Source organism: Rhinolophus ferrumequinum, chromosome 12 (assembly GCF_004115265.2).
Source record: "Rhinolophus ferrumequinum isolate MPI-CBG mRhiFer1 chromosome 12, mRhiFer1_v1.p, whole genome shotgun sequence".
NCBI classification, from domain to species: Eukaryota; Metazoa; Chordata; class Mammalia; order Chiroptera; family Rhinolophidae; genus Rhinolophus; species Rhinolophus ferrumequinum.
The window spans coordinates 21,615,791-21,636,174 of NC_046295.1; the positions used below are offsets into that span (position 1 = coordinate 21,615,791).

The following is a 20,384-nucleotide window of genomic DNA, read 5'->3' on the forward strand; positions in this document are numbered from 1 at the left end:
GCAACCATCACTTTTTTTTTCCTATGGAAAGTTCAGTTTGAATTACAAGACATATATCTCTGAGATATCATAATTCAGAAGAAGTCAGGAAATACTACCTAGTAGTCCTTCAGAGACCAAAGCATCTAAGCAAACCTCCTAGGAACTACAGACAAAAATTCCTCTCAAAAATTACAGACAGCTTCTCCATAGTTATCCATACCACATACAGTTTGACCCCTGAGGGCATAGGATAAAGCAACTAGAACATCATATTCTGAATTTAGTTGGACTAAATGTGAAATTGTCATACACAGTGAAGTTACTTCCTGCAGCATCAGACTCAGCTGATGTTAGTACCACCTCAAAATATTCTGTTGACAATCCACAAGAACACGTGACAGGGTCTCACAATGAAGACATTTCAAGAGGTAGAGCTATAGTGCTCTTCTTCATCTTTATTCTCCATTATAGATCACAGAAATCAGTTTTAAACATTTGGGCTCCAAAATGATTAGGGAAAAATCTAAACCCCCAAATTGAGACAAGCTGTACTGCAAAATTTTAAAACTTCATATTTTGTTACCTGAAACCTCAACATCCCCACACATACAAGCCGTGAGCACACCACCCAGGTGAACGAGGCCGCCAGTGTGATAAGGTGGGCCCATTACAAGTTCCCGTCTCTCTCCACCCCTGACCATGACCTAGTAATGTTCAAATGCACCAAGGAAATCCTCTCCATGCTTTGCCTTCTCTTGTGAACCCGCCATGGTCGCCAACGGAGGCACATGTCCAGGGTCTTCACGCTCTCTCAGCTCCCCACCTGCTTGGCTGCACCCACTCCTTGACTTTCCCTCCATGTGTCCGCTCTTGGTGTGCAGGGACTCTGTGTTTCTAGTACCTGTGAGTATAATAAACTCTGTTTTCCTGCATCTCTGTGTCCCCTATTTTGGCTGCACCCAACTGATCATCACATGAAAGAAGACAGAACAAGGGTACAATGAATTAAAAGAACAGAAAGGGGGGAAAAAACGAAGTCAAGGAAATCCTTTGATGTCATACCTCATTCCCCGCCCCCTCCCCCCAGTATGTTGCCCATCTGGCCTTAACCTCTGAAGGACTGTTCATCCTTAGGAAGCCCCACCACTTTAAACCCTGGAGCTGTTTCTGAGTTCCACATCACCTAATTCTCACCACAGGTGTCGCCTGCTTTTCGAAAATTCATGTTCCACCACTGGTTTTTACGAAAGACTTACATTAGTACCTGTTTTCGCTCACCATAAGAAATCCCAAGAGGATTTTTCCTTTTATGAAAAAAGGCAAAACGCAAAAATAACATTCCGAGTTTGTTTGGTAGTAGCTGTTATTGAGGAAGCATGCACCCCCAGTAGCAAGAGCGGCCCCGCCAAGCTCCTTCCCCAGAACCACACGCAGCATCTCAGTATCAAGATGCCAGAGCTCTGAACCATGTCTGTGAGCATCTGTGTTGTATCTTGGTTTATTTGGTGCTTCTGTTAGCAAGATGTGTCCTAAGGTATCAGAAAAGCCTGAGAGAGCTCATAAGGGTGTTATGCTTAGCATAAAACTGGACATAATTAAGCATTTTGATCACGGTGAACAAAATAAAGACACTGTGCATGCACTGAATTTTGGGTTTGGGAATCCTCAAACAATTTTACATGTAAATTAATGGTAATTGCTTCTTTGCTTTACGCCATTTCTGCCTATGAAAAGTTTCGTAGTAATGCTCTACTTTTCATATAGTGGAGAAAACCTGTCCATGGGTCTTGCCCTTCTTCCTGCTTCCTCAAGCTACCCACACCGAAAGAAGCCCTAAGGTTGCCTGATGACCCAGAAATCTGTATGCAGCATAAGAGAACGGAATCTGCTCTGCAAGCATAACCGCCCTCCCCATATCATTTCTCCTTAAAATAGTCACCATTTCCCGCAACCAAGTCTTGCCATTTCCAAGGATATTTCTAAATAATTTTGGAGATACTTTAAAATTTTCCAAGAGATTGAAACCAAACTTCATATAAACTCAATCTAAAACGTTAAAGAGTCACCGTGGGGGAAAAAACTTGCAAATATATAACTGTGTCAACAACAAAAACTTTGATCAAGAAGAATCTCAGTCTCAAGGGAAATTTTTTTCAGTTGCCACTTTCATTTCAAACACCTTACGTGACCATTAGCCGAGTGTATCAGTAAGCGAGAGTTCATTAACAGGTTTTTTAACATCGTTCAAGTTATCCTTATTATGCAAGCATGGCCCTCTCACAAACATTATCTCATTCAATCCTGACACCTCTGGACAGGTGTTTTGTTTGTTTGCTTGTTTGTTTAATATTTGATTGCCCCTAAAATTAGTTCGGAGGACGCAGCATTTTAACCAGATGTTCTAAATCCCAATAATAGAATGGATGGAGTGATCATTACTATAAGAATCATCCCTTTCTCTTCTGATAACATGATCAATTTCTTACAGTGTATTTTTACTTAGAGGAGAGGGGTAAGAGTGAGGAATTTCTTTAAGAAGCTGGTGAGAGGCTAAGGACACCTTCCCTCAGAAAAAATGCACGTATAAAATGAGACCTATAACCTTAGAAAATACATAGGTCCTCCAGCCTATTATGGACGCCAGCTAAGAACCTGACAAGGGCACAGGTATAAGAACCCTATGCCAACCAATAAGCCCTATTTGAGACTTTGAAGGCAGCAGAAAGCTTAGAGCAGGCAAAGAAGAAATTGAGAACCTCACTCACATAGTCATAGCTAATTACTTAGTATTTCATTAAATACCGTAACAAGTTTTCAGTTTCACCAAATCAACAAATGCATAAACAAATTTATGTAACGGTTTCCAAAGCAAAGTATCTATTTGTAACGCAGGATTTTAAATATGATGACAGCATGAAGAAATTAGAACAGAAAGGCACAGAACACCAATGTAATTAAATTTTTCCAGTTGGAGAATTTGAGTGTGACGATAAAGCCTATACCAGACTATATCATAATATACAGCCTCACCAAATATGAGTTTCATCATTTCAAAAAAACCAGAAGATATAGTCTATAATAGGTATATATCCCAACCAGACTCACTGATAGATGCATATCTCATTTAATACAACAGAAAGTTATTATTTGCAGACTGAATGTCCTTTCAAATGTTGAATCAAATACACTATTTAGAAGAACACTGTGGTGATCCTTTTATACAAATAATGACTGTTACAGGTTGAATTACGACCCTCCCCTCAAATTCTGATGTTGATGTCTTGTCCTCTAATACCTTAATGTGACTTTATTTGGAAAGAGGGTCATTACAGATTTAATGATAAGGTAAGGTCCTACTGGCGTAGGGCCCCAATCCAATACGACTGGTGTCCACACAAAAAGGGAAAATCTGAACACAAATAGACAGACAGGGAGAACACTAGGTGAACATGAAGACTGAGACCTGGGTGATGTGTCTTCAGGCAGACCTCAGAGATATGAGTTCCATTCCAAACCACCACAATAAAGCAAGGATCACAATAAACCAAATAGTAATATTTTTTCTGGTGGAGAGTCTTACCTTCAATCTGTAAAAGACACATCATCTGTGAAGCTCAACAAAGTGAAGTGCAACGAAAAGTGATATGCCTGCACAAGCCACGGAAGGGCAAAGATTGCCAACAAACCATCAGAAGTTGGGAGAGGGGCCTGGAACATATTCTTGCCTAGTGCCTTCAAGGGGAGCCTGGCCCTACTGACACCTTGACCTCAGATTTCAAGTCTGCAGAAGTGTGCAACAATAATTTTTGTTGTTCAAGGAACTCAGTTTATGATATTTTGTTATAGCAGCTCTAGCAAACCAATACAATGACCTAATAAATTTTATTCTTTAATACTTTCACATGTTACTATGAAGCAAGTTATATCCACATCAAATGCTTGATAAAGTAGAAAATACACACACACACACACACACACACACATTTGAACCAAACAGATATTTTTACCTAATCTTCTGCCAGTTGAAACCAACAAGTGAAAAAAAATTGACATGACTCTTGCTAAACTCTCAAGAATAAAACTCACTAAAGTAGAATAATACATGCTCATTAGCCCTGTTTTGCAGAAAATAAAAGTATCTTACTTATTCTAATTGCATGGCAAATTACATCTTTTTGAGCAATACAGTTTATTAAAGTACAAAGATGATTGATTTTTGCTATTTTAATATATTCTTAAGCTAGAAGGCTTTTCCACTCTAGTATTAGTATTTTATCAGGCAAAAGCTTTTCTTTCACTTCCAAACAGCTGAGCTATTGAAAACAGCTGTCAGCAACAAGGTAGAAATCATCAGTTCTAAACCAAAACAGTTGTGATACATATCAGAGATTTCAAATCAGTGGGCAAACACTAAAGTTATACTGCTTTATTGATACCAATATCATTCCTCACTAACATAAGCAAAAACTCAATTTCATAGAAACAGGAGAAATGCTTGTTTCTATGAAGAGAGGAAGAGAGGTCATCCACTTCGAAACATAGGCTACCTAATCCAGCATATCTATTCTCAAAAGGAAATAATTCTAGTTCTACAGCTTCCTCTGCAGATAAGATCAGGTTCGTGCGCTACATGGGGGAAATGGATTAAAAAGTGAACTATGGCTGTGTCCCCTAATGTCTGTGTCACATGCAAATATTAGTACTGGCTTTACACGCCCTTCGAAATACACATACATGCACAGGAAGAATAACCTTTGCCCTGGGCTTCCTAAGACTGTGCAATACTAAGCAATGAATAAGAGATTGTGCGTTGTCTCACCTTTAAAATGAAAGGCTTTTCAGTAAAAAGAAGAAAATGATGCAGTGATTCTGCATCTAAATTCAGTGTGATAAGTACTGATCTTATCACAAGCAGGCCTCCTCCAATGATCTAAGAAGTTATTTCACATCACAATTCCAATTCTGTATTCAGAATATTAAGAGCTACATATAATTTCAAGATTAACCTGACATGGAGCCTTCTGATTATTTCTGTTAAGTAGCAAAGCTAAAAATTCTATAATTTCCTCATGTCTCATTACCAATGGAAGGCACAGTATTTTATCCTAATAAAATTATCCTTAATGTTAATAGCATTTATTGCACACTTTCTGTATGTGTTCTACAAACTCATTTATGTTCACATCAACTCTAAGAAATAGGTAATTACATCATTTTATAAAGGACAGACTCAGAAGTTAAATAACTTGCTCAAGGTCACAGACAGCAGATGAGGGGTCAAGCCTTAGTCTTTCCTACTCTAAAGCCAAGGTTCCTAACTGCCATTTAGGACAACACTAATCTCCAAAGAAAGTCCTGAGAATCAGCGTGAAGAAAGGATGTGGTACTGGTAAATTCAACGCGGTGGTCTGTTTTACAGGAATGACAAGTACCCGAAATAAAAATGGTTTGTGACATCAAAGAAGTCCTGCCTGAGAATTTATGGGCAGCGCATACGCTGGTTCTCTGAAGGAATTTGGGTATAAAGTTATGAGAGACCTTCCAAATTACACCAACAATACATTTATATTTACAACATTTCTGGCAGAGAGGTTTCAGAAAGATCCAATTTGAAAAGCAAAGATGATTGCATTGACGGGCATTTTTTACTGCAACTGTCTTAATTTCTTCTATTTCCTAAATCGACAGAAATAACTGGTTCTATAAAGGCAAGTCTGTGGTGACAGAGATAGCACGTGGGTGCACAGATGAATTTCATGCTGCATCTGTCACCGTAACTTAACCAAGATTCTGTAAAACACAACCCTTACCTTCCTGGATGTGGTTTATAATAGGACTGTTACTGTAGTAGCCTGGGGAAAACCTCACTACTTCTGAGGAATTATGAGAAAGCTCAATATTAAGGCTAACCTATGAAAAAAAATACTTAAGACTAAATTATGAGAAACATTTAAAGAAATCAACAAAGCCCTTAGGCTAAAGATCCCTTAAACTCAAACTGTTTCAGAAGAATAAAAAAAAAATAGTAACCATATTCATTATATAAGAAATAGGTCACATTATAAGTATTATTTCCCTATATAAAACTCTTCAACCAAGCCCAATGAGATTTAAATTATTAGAATCTGAATTAATAAATTTTATTTTAATCACAGCTTATTAACCCCATAGAGAAAGATAGCCATATCCAAAATGTGAAAAGCTCACTAAAAATAAAATTTTAAAGATTTTAAAAATTAGTTATGTTAAGGCTGCAACATCCTTTGGGAAATTTTTTTTTAAGTTTACTGGGGTGACAATTGTTAGTAAAGTTATATAGATTTCAGGTGTATAATTCTGTAATACATCATCTATATATATGTGGTGATGGAAAGAAAACTGACTGTGTGGTGAACACACAATGTGATATATATGGACATTTTTTAAGACATGCAGACTGCTGGTCAACCTTCTACCTCAAAGCGATTTGACGACCGACTTCCCTAAGGAAAAGTTAATGCCTGAGCTTTCCAGAGGAAGCCCCATCTGCCCATTCCTCTGAGCCTGTAGAGGACCAAGGAAGTAGGGTTTCAGAGATCACAGGGGAGAAGCCCAAACCGCGGACATCTCCGCAGCCTCCTCCAGTGCGGGCCACCGCTCGTGCCAGCACATCCCGGGACAGCCCGGCGCACCGACACCGCAAGGTCACGGGGGAAAGAGGCGACTTTACATAATCTCCTGCCGCGCCGCCCCGACACCTGCAAGCCCGGGTCTCCTCCCGGTAGCGGCTGCGCTGGGAGGTGCGGAGGCGGCGCGCGGGGAGCCTAGGTGGGACGCCGGGGACCCGCGGGCGCCCGCCAAGCCGCACTGAGCCGGGGGTGGGAAACCGATGGGCGGGTTTCCAGCGCGGGGATGCCGAGGCGGGCGGAGCGGGCGCTGCGGGGCGCGGCCGGGGCGGGCTCGGCGCAGGCAAGGGTCCCCACGCTCCCGGGCAGCTGCAAGCGCGGAGTGCGAGCCCCTCGCAGCTCCGCCCGGGACCGCCCCGCGCCGCACCTGTCACGCGCCTTACCTGAGTGGCTTTATGGAATTGCTTCTTGAGTCCGGCCACCGACATGGTGCGGGAGGACGCGCGGAGGCGGGCGACTGCTGGTGCTAGAAGGCAGCGGCAGCAGAGCGGGACGGGAGGGCCAAGCCGGGCGGCGCGCTCGTCGTGCCGCCGCCGGGGCTGTGGGCGCGGGGGCGCGGAGCGGCGCGGGACGCGGGCTGGTGCGGAGAGACACCCTGACGTCAGGGGCGGGTGATGCGGCCTCTTAAAGGGGACGCGGGAAGCCCCGCCCCGGGCGTTGGGCCGCAGGCAGGTGCCTTGGCACCCGCTACCTGGGCACGGGCGTCGGACGAGCGGATCTGGCTCCACGGCTCCCACGGGCGCCAGTTAAGGAGGAGGGCCAAGGGCGTTCTCCTGCCCCGGGAGTGTCGTGCGTACCCCAACAGGCTGAGGACGGGACCCTGCAGCTTGGTAGCCCAGGCACTGGGCACGACTCAGGTGACTTGCTTGGCTTCCAGGTAGCTGGGGCGGCGTTGCCTGCCCTTTGACCCTGCCCTCTCTGCAGCCTAGAAAGAAGGAGTGGCGTTCTATCTGGGGTAATGAATAAGTCATTGCTCTTTCTGTGACATGCCCCGTTTGACTGGTTACAGAAAACATTTCTTTGCCATCGTTTCAATATCCTTTAAACCTACATAACGTTAGGAAATACCACCACCGACTCCCTTTCTTTTTGTGTGTGTGTTTTTTGCATGTTTGGTCTGATACAACTTAACGACTTAAAAATAACAAAAAATTTTAAAAACCTTAAAGTTGGGGGATAAATAAAATTGAAGTGGGCTATTACTGTAGTAATAGTATTTAATCCTGGTTACAGATATGGAAGAGATCGAATATAAACTTGGCTTTCACTTATGATAGTAGATTTCAGATTTTCAATCTAAAATAAGCATTATATAATGTGAAAAAGCATGATGATACTAAGCTGTACAAATACTACATATGTAACAAAGTATCTATGGCTAGGCTAAAGGGAAACTTTGGTAGAATTCAAATAGTTAGTAGCAGAGCAGCACTACCTGTTTTCTATGTTCTGGTAATTCGCCACTTCTTCTGGTTTTTCTAGGACTGAGGAGCACATAGGGAAGAACTTGAATGCTGTCCCCAGGTAGGAACCAAAGTTATAAGGGGGAGAAGTCAGAGTGACAGAAGCCAAGATGAAAGACATTGCCAAGGATAAATAAGAAAACAGCATGGCAGAAGGAGTACTAGGAATACCTTGCCTCCACAACCCCTGCTGCCTGCAAGGAACCATAGACCCCACCTCCACCCTTCTAGCCAAGCTGCTTGGTCACAGGGTAAACAGGTGATACAACGGGGTCCTGACCATCGGCTGAGCTACCAGTCATAGTCCTTGATAATGTGGACTCAAACACCTAAAAGAAGAGTCGAGCAGATAGTGGTAGATAACAGAGAAGTAAGAGCACACAGACTTGTGACCCAGTCTCCAGAGAGAATCAGACAAAAGCAGCAAATGTCCAATGTGGTTGTCATTACTGATGTCCATGTACCTTCCAGATACATACATGGTAGAACTGCATTTTCCACATATTTTATGGTTAAATGGAGGCACTGTGACAAGCTTTCATTAGTGAATTAGGAAGAAAAGTGACTGTCACTTCTTGGCATAGAGTTTAATTGTTGGGATGAGATGCTACAAAGCTCTCTTTTCACTCTGCAACAATATTCTAAATAGTTGTGGTCTGTCAAACAGAATCCACTGTGAAAAGGAAGTAGAGCAAAGTCCCCAGTTGATGTCCAAGAGATGTTCAGTATGAGTGAGACATAAACCTGAGTAATTTTAATCCACAGAGTCTGGAGTTGTTACTGTGGCAGAACTGGCCCACCTGACTGATGCATAGACAGAACATGCTTTCCCATTGCCCGAAAGATGAAGGAACATTTTCCAGTTCTTGCCATTGCCCACTTGTATTTTACTTTTTGTCATCAGATGTCCATGAAGTAAGTTGTCCATTTTATTCTTACAAAAAGCATCAGTGAAGTGTGAGGAGGTGTCTTCTCTTTTTTTTGCAGTCTCACTGAAGCAGTGGGCAGACTCGCCCCTTGGCCTGAGGGTCAGAGGGAATGGTGACTCCATGCCCCGACCCTCTTACCCTGCATTTTCCTTAGCAGCTAGGGAGGGGGAAGTGTGAGCTCTTCCATTCTAAAGGCATGTCGGGCAAGGGGCAATCAGTGTCTCAGAAAAGCATTTGACAGGGAAAGATGACAGTCCTGCCTATAGATAGGTGGGGCTACTGACTCATCAAAGTCTAGGACAAACCATTAAAGTGACCTGACTGAGGACCCATGAGGTGGTATGCCCAGGGCGACTTACACCTGTGGTGATCATCATGGTGATTCCCAGGTTCCTGACCTTAGGAAACTGCAAGACTTTGGACTTAATGCATGAGTAGGTGGAGCTCTAGGTGGGAAGATTTGGGGGTTAGTGTCACAATGACTGCTTTTGTACTCTAACAGTTTGGTGAAGCCAGCGTATGCCTACACACAACACACACACGAAAAGACCGTAAAATGGTAATAATAGTCATGCTGCTGGAGCAGTTCTCAAACTTCAGGGTGCCTCAGAATCCCTTGCAGGACTTTTAAAGCACGAATTGCTGAGCCACATCCCTAGTTTCTGATTCACTAGGTCTGGGTGGGGGCCAAGACTGTGCATTTCTGACAAGTCCCCAGGCGATGCTAACGCTCTGGTCTGGGGACCACACTTTGAAAACCAGCGGATCTTAGTAGAGCTTTTAGGACTGAACTTTTTTTTTTCTATTCTCTCAATTTTTAAAATGTTTTCCCATTAATTGTATAATAGAAAAGTTTTTTTTATAGTTAATTTTTCCTAACTGGTCTCTGATCTGAAAAACGGGACATTTTCATAGACGTATGGGCCTTGATTGAAACTGCGAAGAGAGAGAGCAACTAATGTACAAAGTGGGAGGGCCTGGGATTCCTGAGCGCTGCTCCCTAACTGTGAAAGGTGTGAAATGAGGACCGAGAGTCTCCTTGGGACTTTGAATACTTAACCCTAAATCAAACAAAAGCAAGTCTCTATCTTTTCTTGGTTCTTCATCCACCAACTTAGAAGGCTCATCCTGCTATACATCAAAGAAAGTACCTTGGGAGGAAGAACGATCTGAGGAATTTTAAATCCTTTTGAAACCATGGTTAATTCTCCCAGGTATCCTCTGGGTCTCATGTAAATCCTGCATTTCTGCTGAAGCCATAGTTTACACCTATAAAGATATTTTAGATGTTACCCTTGAAAGAGATTTGTTGAGTTCCTCCTACTAGCGGGAATCATGGTAGAAGGTTTGGAGGTGGTCAGGTGAGATGCCAAGACAAGTATGGACTGGACCTTGAACCCCAAGGGGTTTCCAGGCCAGTAATTCAGAAAATGCTTCCTGTAGACAGTTACTGTGACTTGAATACAGACGGATGAATGCACTAGACTGAAAATTTTTCAAACATGAGTGCCCTCTTTGGTTGCACAGAAGCTGTGACAGAGGCTCTATGGAGAATTGCGGCAGCACAATATAGGGAAAGAGGGACCTAAGGTCAGCGAGTCAGAACTTTGTTTCATAAGAGGTGGTTGCAATTCAACATGCTGCCCTCTCCTCTCTTGAGATCAAATCAATGTACAATGGTAAATAAACCTAGATCTGCTTTTAAAAGTTCCAATTAGATAAAACCCCTACACAGCACCACCTCACAGATCTGGCAGAAAGTTCATGGTCAGCAATAATTCCATCACATCGTTCATGCACTATTTCTCCTTGCATTATAAGAAAGCTCTGGCAAATACCAGACTTTTAGTTTGCACAGAACCACTGCATCCCTGGCACCTTTCAGAGGACTTCTCCAAGGACACAGACAACAAGCAGCAGCTCTCATCTTTTTGCCCTTCAGCCCCTGACACCTCTCCTCTGGCCCACACCAGGGCAAACTACGCCTGACTTTATGTGTAAGCTCATTAAGTGCAAGAAACACAGCAAAGCAAAGGCATTAAATCCCAATTTTGTGTTTTACCGTTGAGAAACAGAAGCAATGAAAGGAAGTGTCTTATTCATTGTTATTTTTACTTCCACTGTTAGCCTCAATTCAGAGCAGAGTCTCCATTCTGTGTTAATGCACACAGATGGGAAGGCATGAATGAAAGATTGAACAATTTATCACTGTCACTGATGCCATATTCTTGCCACACTGGGTCTGATGTTTCAAAGCCTTCACCCACCATCCCTGTATGAAAGCATGGATTGTGCAGGACCCAGACAGGTGTTCATAAGATTTGGTGCCTTTGGATGCTGCCAGTAGCCTTGGGCCCCCACACAGCATGGACAGGGCTCACAAGCCCTTTCCTAGAGATGGGAAATCAAAGGAAAGACTACTGTCATTTCCTTGCCTCCAGTTTTGTCACCTACCACTCACCCTACAACAACTACAAAGAGAGAAGCACACATTCTTTTGTCTCTTAGAGGTAGCATGTGTGGGTCTTTCTCTCTGTACCCCTCAGCCCCACCTTTCCTTCTCTCTCACCTAGCCCTCTTCCCTCCAAAGAACAGGGCCTCTCCCTGTAAAAACTTCATTTAGCCAAACCTATTAGCCCAATCACTGAAGAGGAGAACAGGAATGGGACTTACTCAAGTGGGTGACTCACATTAGGCTCATACATCTGGGCCCCTTTCCTGACTTACATCCCAGTGTGAAAAGGTTCCAACTTCCCCAGCAAAATCCTGCCACCTCCAATGCCCGTCTCCAGGCCTCTCCTTTGAAGTCTTTCTCCAACTTTCTAACCCCATGTTCTGTCTTCATTTGTGGAATCCCAAAGCCCCGATTGTGCACCTGTACCATGAACTTGGTCGAAGGTGGTCTAAGATAGGTAGATAGATAGATAGATAGATAGATAGATAGATAGATAGATAGATAGATAGATAGATTAGATAGATAGATAGATAGATAGATAGATAGATAGATAGATAGATAGAACCAAAAGATGTGTACACATTTTAAGAAAGGAAAAAACTGTTTAAATTGTAATAATATATACTGATACCAAAAGATGAATACAAGTCATGTGTATGTGTATACATATTTTTGGTGCCCCTGGTGTGTAATATATATCTTATTTTATATATATATATATATATATATATATATATATATATATATATATATATATATGGAGATATATATATATATATATGTATTATTAGATTCTTAACTCTTTGAGTGTAGGGTCTTTACTTTTACAACTCTTAGCAGATAATATAAAAACCCACTGATACAGGCTAATTGAAATTTTAAAAGCTTGGTGAAATTTTAAAAGCTAGATGCAGCAGAGGTCCAGAAAGCCTGGAACTACCATATTTCCCTGAAAATAAGACCTAGCCAGGCAATCAGCTCTAATGCGTCTTTTGGAGCAAAAATTAATATAAGACCTGGTATTATATTATATTATAGACCGGGTCTTATAGTATAGTAAAATAAGACCGGGTCTAATATTATCTTTTGCTCCAAAAGACACGTTGGAGCTGATTGTCCGGCTAGGTCTTACTTTCGGGGAAACATGGTAGCTGACCTTTTCTCTGTCTGAGCAGGCTTTTCAGTGGTGCTACTCCCTTGCTGCTCCCTCGCTATATCCAAGCCTGGATCTCCAGGTTCCTGTCAATTCTGAGAGTCCCTGATGACCACCCCATAAATCCCCTTTGTTCATGCAGTTAGTATTGCTTTCCGTTACTATTTTTTTCTCAATTACAGTTGACATTCAATATTATTTTATATTACTTTCAGGTGTATAGTGTAGTGGTTAGAGATTTATATATTTTACAAAGTGACCCCCCCCGCCCGATTAGTGTTACTTGCAATCAACAAACTAAATGATATACCCCCTCCATCCCCCAACCCCTGCAATAATAATCTCTAATGATAAAAATAATATTCTAATCTCAGTTCCATTTCTTGTTGGAATCGAGCAATTCAAATACAGCACTTCAGGCAACTACAGTTCCTGCTAAGCACTGCATTAGGCTCCCTTCTCAGACAAGGGTGGACAGATTGAGTGATGAGGAATACAGTCCTTTAGCAAATGTCAATTCTCCCTGTAAGACATTGACATTCTGATTTACAAATCAAACCTTCCATTTATTTGATTCGTATGTGTCAGGGCTGGAATTTCCTAAGCCCCTGGGAATTGCCAGCTGAACAAATAAATAAATGCCAAGCAACCGGACTCTGAGACGGCAGTGCCCACTCCTGGAATGAGAACAACCTTAATTAAGGGTACATGGTTAGCTGATTTATTCTATTAGCTGATTTATTCTATTCCTGGATGGATATTCTGAGGAGAGAGTCTGAAGGAATGTTGTTAACCCTGGACTTAGCATCTGGCTAGTCAGCTTGTTAAAGCGTGTGTTAGGAGCCAAGTTCTATTTTAGTAGCTAGTTAGCCAGGCAGAGAAAAGCTATTCTTTAGTCACAGCATGCATTCTACTCTGTCATCTCCAGTGTATTATCTTAATTACAGAAAAGTTCAGGTAAGAAAGGAATGATAATTTAGTTTAGAAAAAAACCTGTCAACAATACTAAGAATGCAGAGCACAACCTTCCAGTATTCTGTCAGTGTCAGCTTTATATAGGAAAAAATAAATATATTCTACTATACTATGTTTTAATAACACAAAATACACTTTTAAAGGGATAAGAGGATAGGCAATTTATATACATTTAAATAGCTCACTTTTCATTGATTGCTTGGGGGGCCTTTCTTTTTTTATTTTTTGCCTTTTAAGAAATTGTCGGTGGTTTTATTAAAAGCGCACAGGTTTTATTTTCTCTAATCCACAGACATAAATCTGACTTCAGTGACAAGTCAAATATAAAGGACTATTTTCAGACAGCATTTCAAACACTTAAGTTAACACTAAAACTCCACCTTCTCAAAAATACCAATTTTGTCTCAAGGCAAAGGTACAGGAAGTTTGCCGTGTAGAGAATTTGACCCTTCTGGACTCCCTCTAAGGCTAACGTGTTTACTCTCCCCTAGAAATCTTCCCCAAATGTCTAACCCCATGGTGCTCAGTGATCCCCAGACCAGCGACATAGCATCACCTGCGAACTAGTTAGATTAGCAAATTATCAAGGATCAAGGTCCCACCCTTGACCTACCGGACAAACGACTCTGCGGGAAGGCCATACCATCTGTGACCTACCAAGCCCTCCAGGTGATTCTGATGCATGTTCAAGTTTAAGAGCCATCGGTCTCCAAGCTGCAGTGGTAAGTGCTGGGAGTGGGAAAGGATGGACACCCACTCCCAGAAGGCCAGAAGGCGCAGGCAGCCAAACCTTAAACCTTTCCCTTACAGAGGGCCATTGGATCATCACGATGGGCCGGTATTATGATTTTTATTCTACAAGAAATAAATTGAGACAAAATTATTAAGCAGTTTGGCTAGAGATTTGATGCCTGTATCCATTTGCTAAGGCTGCTGTAACAAATGACCACAAACTGGGTGGCTTAAACAACAGAAACTCATTCTGTCACAGTTTTGGAGGCTACAAGTCCAACCTGAAGGTGTCAGCAGGGTTGGTTCCTTCTGAGGGTTGGGAAGGAGGATCGCTTCTGTGACCCTCACCTGGGTTCTGGTGATGGCCAGCGATCCTTGGTGTTCCTTGGCTTCTAGATGCTGCACTCCAATTTCTGCCCCTGTCTTCCCATGTTGTTCTACACTCTGTGTATATCTATGTCTTAATTTTGCTTTTACAAGGACGCTAGTCATGTTGGATTAACAATCCACTCTATTCCTCTATGACCTCATCTACATTTAGCTAATTATATCTGCAATGAACCTATGTCCAAATAAAGTCACATTCTGAGTTGCTGGGAGATTAGGACGTACAAAGAATTTTTTTTTTGGGGGGGGCGAAGCGGGGGCGACACAGCTCAACCAAGAACAGGGCCCTGACTCAGGACTCCTGTTGAGAACACTTCTCATTCCTCAGCATTCTTAAATCACCACCCTGACACCAGGGACACTTGGCAGATTTCTTCATTTAATGCCACTGGCAGAGAAAAAGTCACAAAGAGGGATACATTACTTACTCCCTTCACGCAGTGTGTGTCCCCAAACTAACGATGCTCATGTACATTAACTCAGGATCTTTTCTGGGACCCTTCTTCCCCATTCCATATCTGGTGTATTTAAACATAATAAATAGTTTCCTCCTATTTCTTGGATCGATAGCTAACTATTTAAAGACATAGTTTAAAGAAAAGAACATAATATCCATGATCCATCCTACATTACTCTGTGCTCCTTCTGGTTTTGGCCATCTAAAACAACCAACTCTGGGCAATAGGGGAGACTGTCTCATTAGGCCTGGAAAAGAGAACTTAAATTCAGAAGACCATAAATTCAGAACTACTCCACAGTTTTGGCTACACCCTTTTGGGCTCACAGATCTTCCTAAAGAAAAACTGCTGATATGTGCAATCCACTTATCTTATGAGTGGATTCTGACCTTTAAGGATTAAACAATCAGAAGGAGAGGTAGAGCTAGAGATTGAGTATCCATCAGCACACCTCTCACACCTTTTGGAAGCACTGTTAACCTGAGTGTACCTTACACTTCAGCAATCTCTATTTAAGAATTTTGCCAGCCAAAAAATGATAGAGCTCTCAGACCTAGATTTTATCATGAAATTCTTTTAAATACAGGTAAACACTGAGAGATCTACACTGGGCAATATTTAAAAAACAAAAAACAAACAAACAAACAAAAATCTAGTTCTTTCCATGAATACAATTAAAATACCTAAGAAGTTAAGTGAAAGGATCAACCCCAAAGTAATTACCACTTCTAATTTCTTCCATTTCATTAAACATAAATTGTCATCAAATTTTCAATTAGATTAATTGAAGCATTGATGTAATATAATCAAAGCACATTACATCACTTTGATTGTACAAGCATTGATGTAATGTAATGTCTCTTGTAATCAAAGTATTCCCTCTCATTTAGTTTCCATTTGTCTAATATTTTGCATTATGTAAATGACCGTATATGAACTTTTAAATGTTTCTAAATCTCTTTTAATACTTTGGAAATGGTTATTCTGCTTGGTTATTGCAAAGACTCTGAAATATTAATTTTTCTCAAAGTATTTTATAGTGATAATTTACTCAAAAACTTTTCTTATCTATCATAAACTATTCAAGATGAATGTTAGCTATTTTAAGAACAATTTTCAAAGCAAAGACTAAGACCCCACAGGAAAATGTACAAAAAATATGACCTCACTGAAGTTATATAAGTATGTATATGAAAAAACCAAGTACCACTAGAAATTAAGTTAAATAATTCTAATTTCACTAAATTGGCAAAAATTTTTTAAATAATATTTATTTTGATGAAGGTATTATGGAACGAGTGTCCTGTATACTTCCACGCAGAGTAAAATTTGGACGATTAATGAAAAGCAGTTTGGCACTATATATTAGCTTTAAAAATGTATCATTAATTCAGTAATTTTATATCTAAAAACTACCTTAATTAAGTAGAAATTCAGGCAATTAGCCATCAGGAAACTACAGATCAAAGCCATAATGAGATAACACTTCATACACAGGAGGATGGCTATAATAAAAAAAACAATAGATAACAAGTGTTGAAGATGTAGAGAAATTAAAAACCTCCTACATTGCTGGTGGAAATACAAAATGGTGCAGCCACTTTAGAAAACAGTCTGGCAGTTCCTAAAATGGTTAAACATAGAGTTACCATATGACCCAGCATTCCCACTCTTGCTTATATACCCAAGAGAAATGAAAACATATTTCCACACTAATTTATACTTGAATGTTCATACCAGTATTATTCAAAATAGCCAAAAGTAGAAACAATCCAAATATTCATCCACTGACAAATGGATAAATACAAAGTGGTATAGTCACACAGAGTAATGTTATTTGGCAATAAAAGAAATGAAGTACTGATACATGCTACCATAGGGATGAACCTTGACGACATTATGCTCAGTGAAATAAAGCTGCCACAATTGTCTCACTCCATTTATATAAAATGTCTAATATAGGCAAGTAGAAAGTAGATTAGTAGTCACCTTGGGCTGGGGGACAGATAGAGGGGTTGGGGCTGCTGACTAAAGAGAGTGGGGTTCGTCTGGGGGTAATGAAAACATTCTAAATGGACTGTGGTGAAGAATGCATAATTGGTTCTAAATCCTGGATTTGCCATTTTGTGGTGATCTGATTACCTCTGGCACTTACAGTATTCTCTGAAATGGCCAACAGTTTCTTCCCCAAACTCCTTCCCTTCTCTCATTTTCAATTCCAAATGAAACGTTCCTCCTCACCCAGTCTGCTCTTTCCCTTCCTCACTCCCCAATCTTTTGTCTTTCCCAGAATCCAGTTTGTTTTTCTGTGCACATTGCCTGATTCTACAACCTCGACACCTAGGAACTGAGCCAGCACACACACAGACATCCCCTTAAAGAGAATGGAAAAAAAGTTGGCAAAGAAAATCCCCCCTGGCTAGCCAGGCACAGGAAGGCTATAAACACTCACATGATAGTAATTTCTGTCACCACCATCACAGTCTGGTTTTCAAAAAAAGAGTCCAGACACTCATCTCATCCTCTTCGTCTGGATAGTCTCCCTGCCTTGTTCTTTCCTCCCTTCCCTTTCTAGCTGCCATCCATGGAAATCAGCCTGCATTTGGGTGATAGACAAATGCCTTCCCTGATCAGCTCAGCTGGGGATGAGTTCCACGTCACTATCCAGCGAGGCTTGGTTGGAACCTTTCTTGGGGTTCTTAGTGTAGTCAGTGGGGAGGGAGGGTAAGGTGTGAGTTAAGGTCAAAATACACATTGTAAAGTAGAAGCTAGTAAGAATCAATCAACATAAAATACTACTAGCTATTTCTCCGTACATGACATTTGATAGACGTTACCTCATATAACTGTATGCTGTACGGCTTCTTATCGCTATTTATGGATGAAGACACTGCAATTTGTATAAATCAAGTGATTTTTCTCAGGGTTAAAATTTGGTAGGAAATGGAACAGGAGTTCAACCCTAGCTCTGTGTGTCTCGAAGGCCTATTCTACTACCACTCTGCTTCTCCTGCCCCAGAAAATGTGGCAGGATATAGACTTGTCTTCCTGGAGAGAGAAAAGCACTCAATGCAACTTGGAAAAGAAAATTCTTTCAACAGCCCAAAGTTTTCCTTGTGGAAGGTTTTCAATGATAGACTTAATATTTGCCAAATGTCTCTATTTCTTTTTGTGTCAGATTATTCTGTTTTTCAAGCGATGTGTACATTTCTTATAAAAATTTAAATATATTAGCATTAAATTGTTCATTATCTTCTCATATATTTAATGTCTGTAAGTTCTATAATGATGTTGCTTTCTTCATTCCTGACATCGGTTATTTTTGTCTTCTCTTTTTTTTTTTTTTTATGTGTCTCAGCAGGGGTTTATCTGTTTTATTGGTTCCTCCAAAGAAACAATTTTGGGTTTATTTTCTCTATTTTATATTTGCTTTCTATTTCATTAATTTCTGTTATCTTTATTCTTTCCTTCCTTTTACTCTAATTTGATATTCCTTTCTATCTTTTTGAGATGAACGGCGAGCTCAGTGATTTTCAGGTATCCCTCCCTCATTGCACATGAAGTTACAAATTTTCTCTTCAGCATAGTTTTAGCTGCATCCCACAGAATTTAATATGTAATAATAGAATTATTCTGTCCAAAATATTTTCTAATCTCTGTTATAACTTTTGCCTTGACCCATGGGTTATTTATAAATATATGTTGCTTAATTGTCAAACATATGGAAATTTCACAAATACCTCTTTACAAACGATTTCTAACTTGATTCCTTTGAACACTGTCTGTTTGATTTGAATCTATAGAAATTTTTTGAGCCTTAGGTACCAGCATGTAGTCAATTTCTGTAAATGTGCTGTGTGTTTTTAAAATAATGTGATTCTACCATTGCTGAATATAGTAATCTACGTATATCGACATGTTGTTTGATAATTACAGTATGTTGTGAAATCTATATCATTATTGTTTTGCCTATATATATCATCAATATCTGAAAACGTTGTGTTAAAATTACTGCGAATGTGAATGTATCTATTTCCTCCATTTCTGTCAAATTTTGCTTTACTTACTTTAAAGCTATATTATTATCTACGCACAATTTAGCTTTATTGTGTATTTCTGGTGAGTAAAACCCTTCATTCTATTTAACATGTCCTTTATTTCAAATGCTTTTTTTTTTAATTTTTTTTTCTTTTTCTTTTTTTTTAATTTATTGGGGTGACAATTGTTAGTAAAATTACATAGATGTCAGGTGTACAATTCTGTATCACATCATCTATAAATTACATTGTGTGTTCACCACCCAGAGTCACTTCTCCTTCCATCTCAAATGCTTTTTTTAATGAAAATACTTTATCTGGTATTAATATCAATAAAAGACGGCTATTATACATTAGCTTTCTTCCCTCATGTTTTAGGTGTATCTTTTATAAACTTCATAATATTTTTAATCTGGTTTGAAATTTTTCCTTTTAATTTGATCATTTTGTCTATCTACATTTAATATAATTTCTGATGTATTAGGTTTAAAACTATATTCTTACTGTGTTCTCTATTTTTTCTATCTGCTTTGTCTTCCTCTTTCCTGATTTTCTTAACTTGTTTGGATTGGCTCAGTGTTTGTTATTCAGTTTTTTCCTACTGGTAGCTTCAAAGTTGAAAGCTCCTTTTAATGGTTACATGTGAGATTACAACATGCATTCTTATTAGAATGTAATGTTTATTGGTACTCTTGCCCTTCTTTTGGACAATGCAAGAACTCTGGAATACTTTAATTCCATTTACCTGCCTCTGACTTAAGTCTGTAAGACATTTTTATTATTGTCTTATACAGCCATCATTCGTTCCAATTTATTCATCAACATCCCCTTCTATTGCTCTTCCCTTTTTCCCTGCTTCTCTCACCTTCCATCTGTGAACATTTGTGTTCTGTCTGAAAAATATCCCTTGGCATTTTCTTAAGAATAGGTGTGCTGGTGATGAATCCTTTAACGTTTTGTTCATCCAAAAATGTTTTCATTTCAGTTGGATTTTCTAAGGATGAAAATAGAATTTTAGATTGGCAGTTATTTTCTGTCAGTACTTTATATTTCTCCATTTTCTTCTGGTTCTCATCATTTCTCATGCAAAGTCAGCCCCAGTCTAATTTTTGTAATGTGAGGGTAATTTGTCGTCACTCTTCCACTTC

General features: G+C 40.1%; 1 protein-coding gene across 1 annotated transcript in view; it reads right to left on the reverse strand.

The window, feature by feature from the left end:
• Positions 1-7,242, reverse strand: part of SH3GL2 (SH3 domain containing GRB2 like 2, endophilin A1) — a 196,639-nt gene extending 189,397 nt beyond the window's left edge. Inside the window, exon 1 of the mRNA XM_033123674.1 lies at positions 7,031-7,242. Coding sequence (XP_032979565.1) covers positions 7,031-7,075 — 45 coding nt within the window. The 5' untranslated portion in view covers positions 7,076-7,242. The remainder of the gene's footprint in view (positions 1-7,030) is intronic.
• Between the last annotated feature and the right edge of the window lie 13,142 nt (positions 7,243-20,384).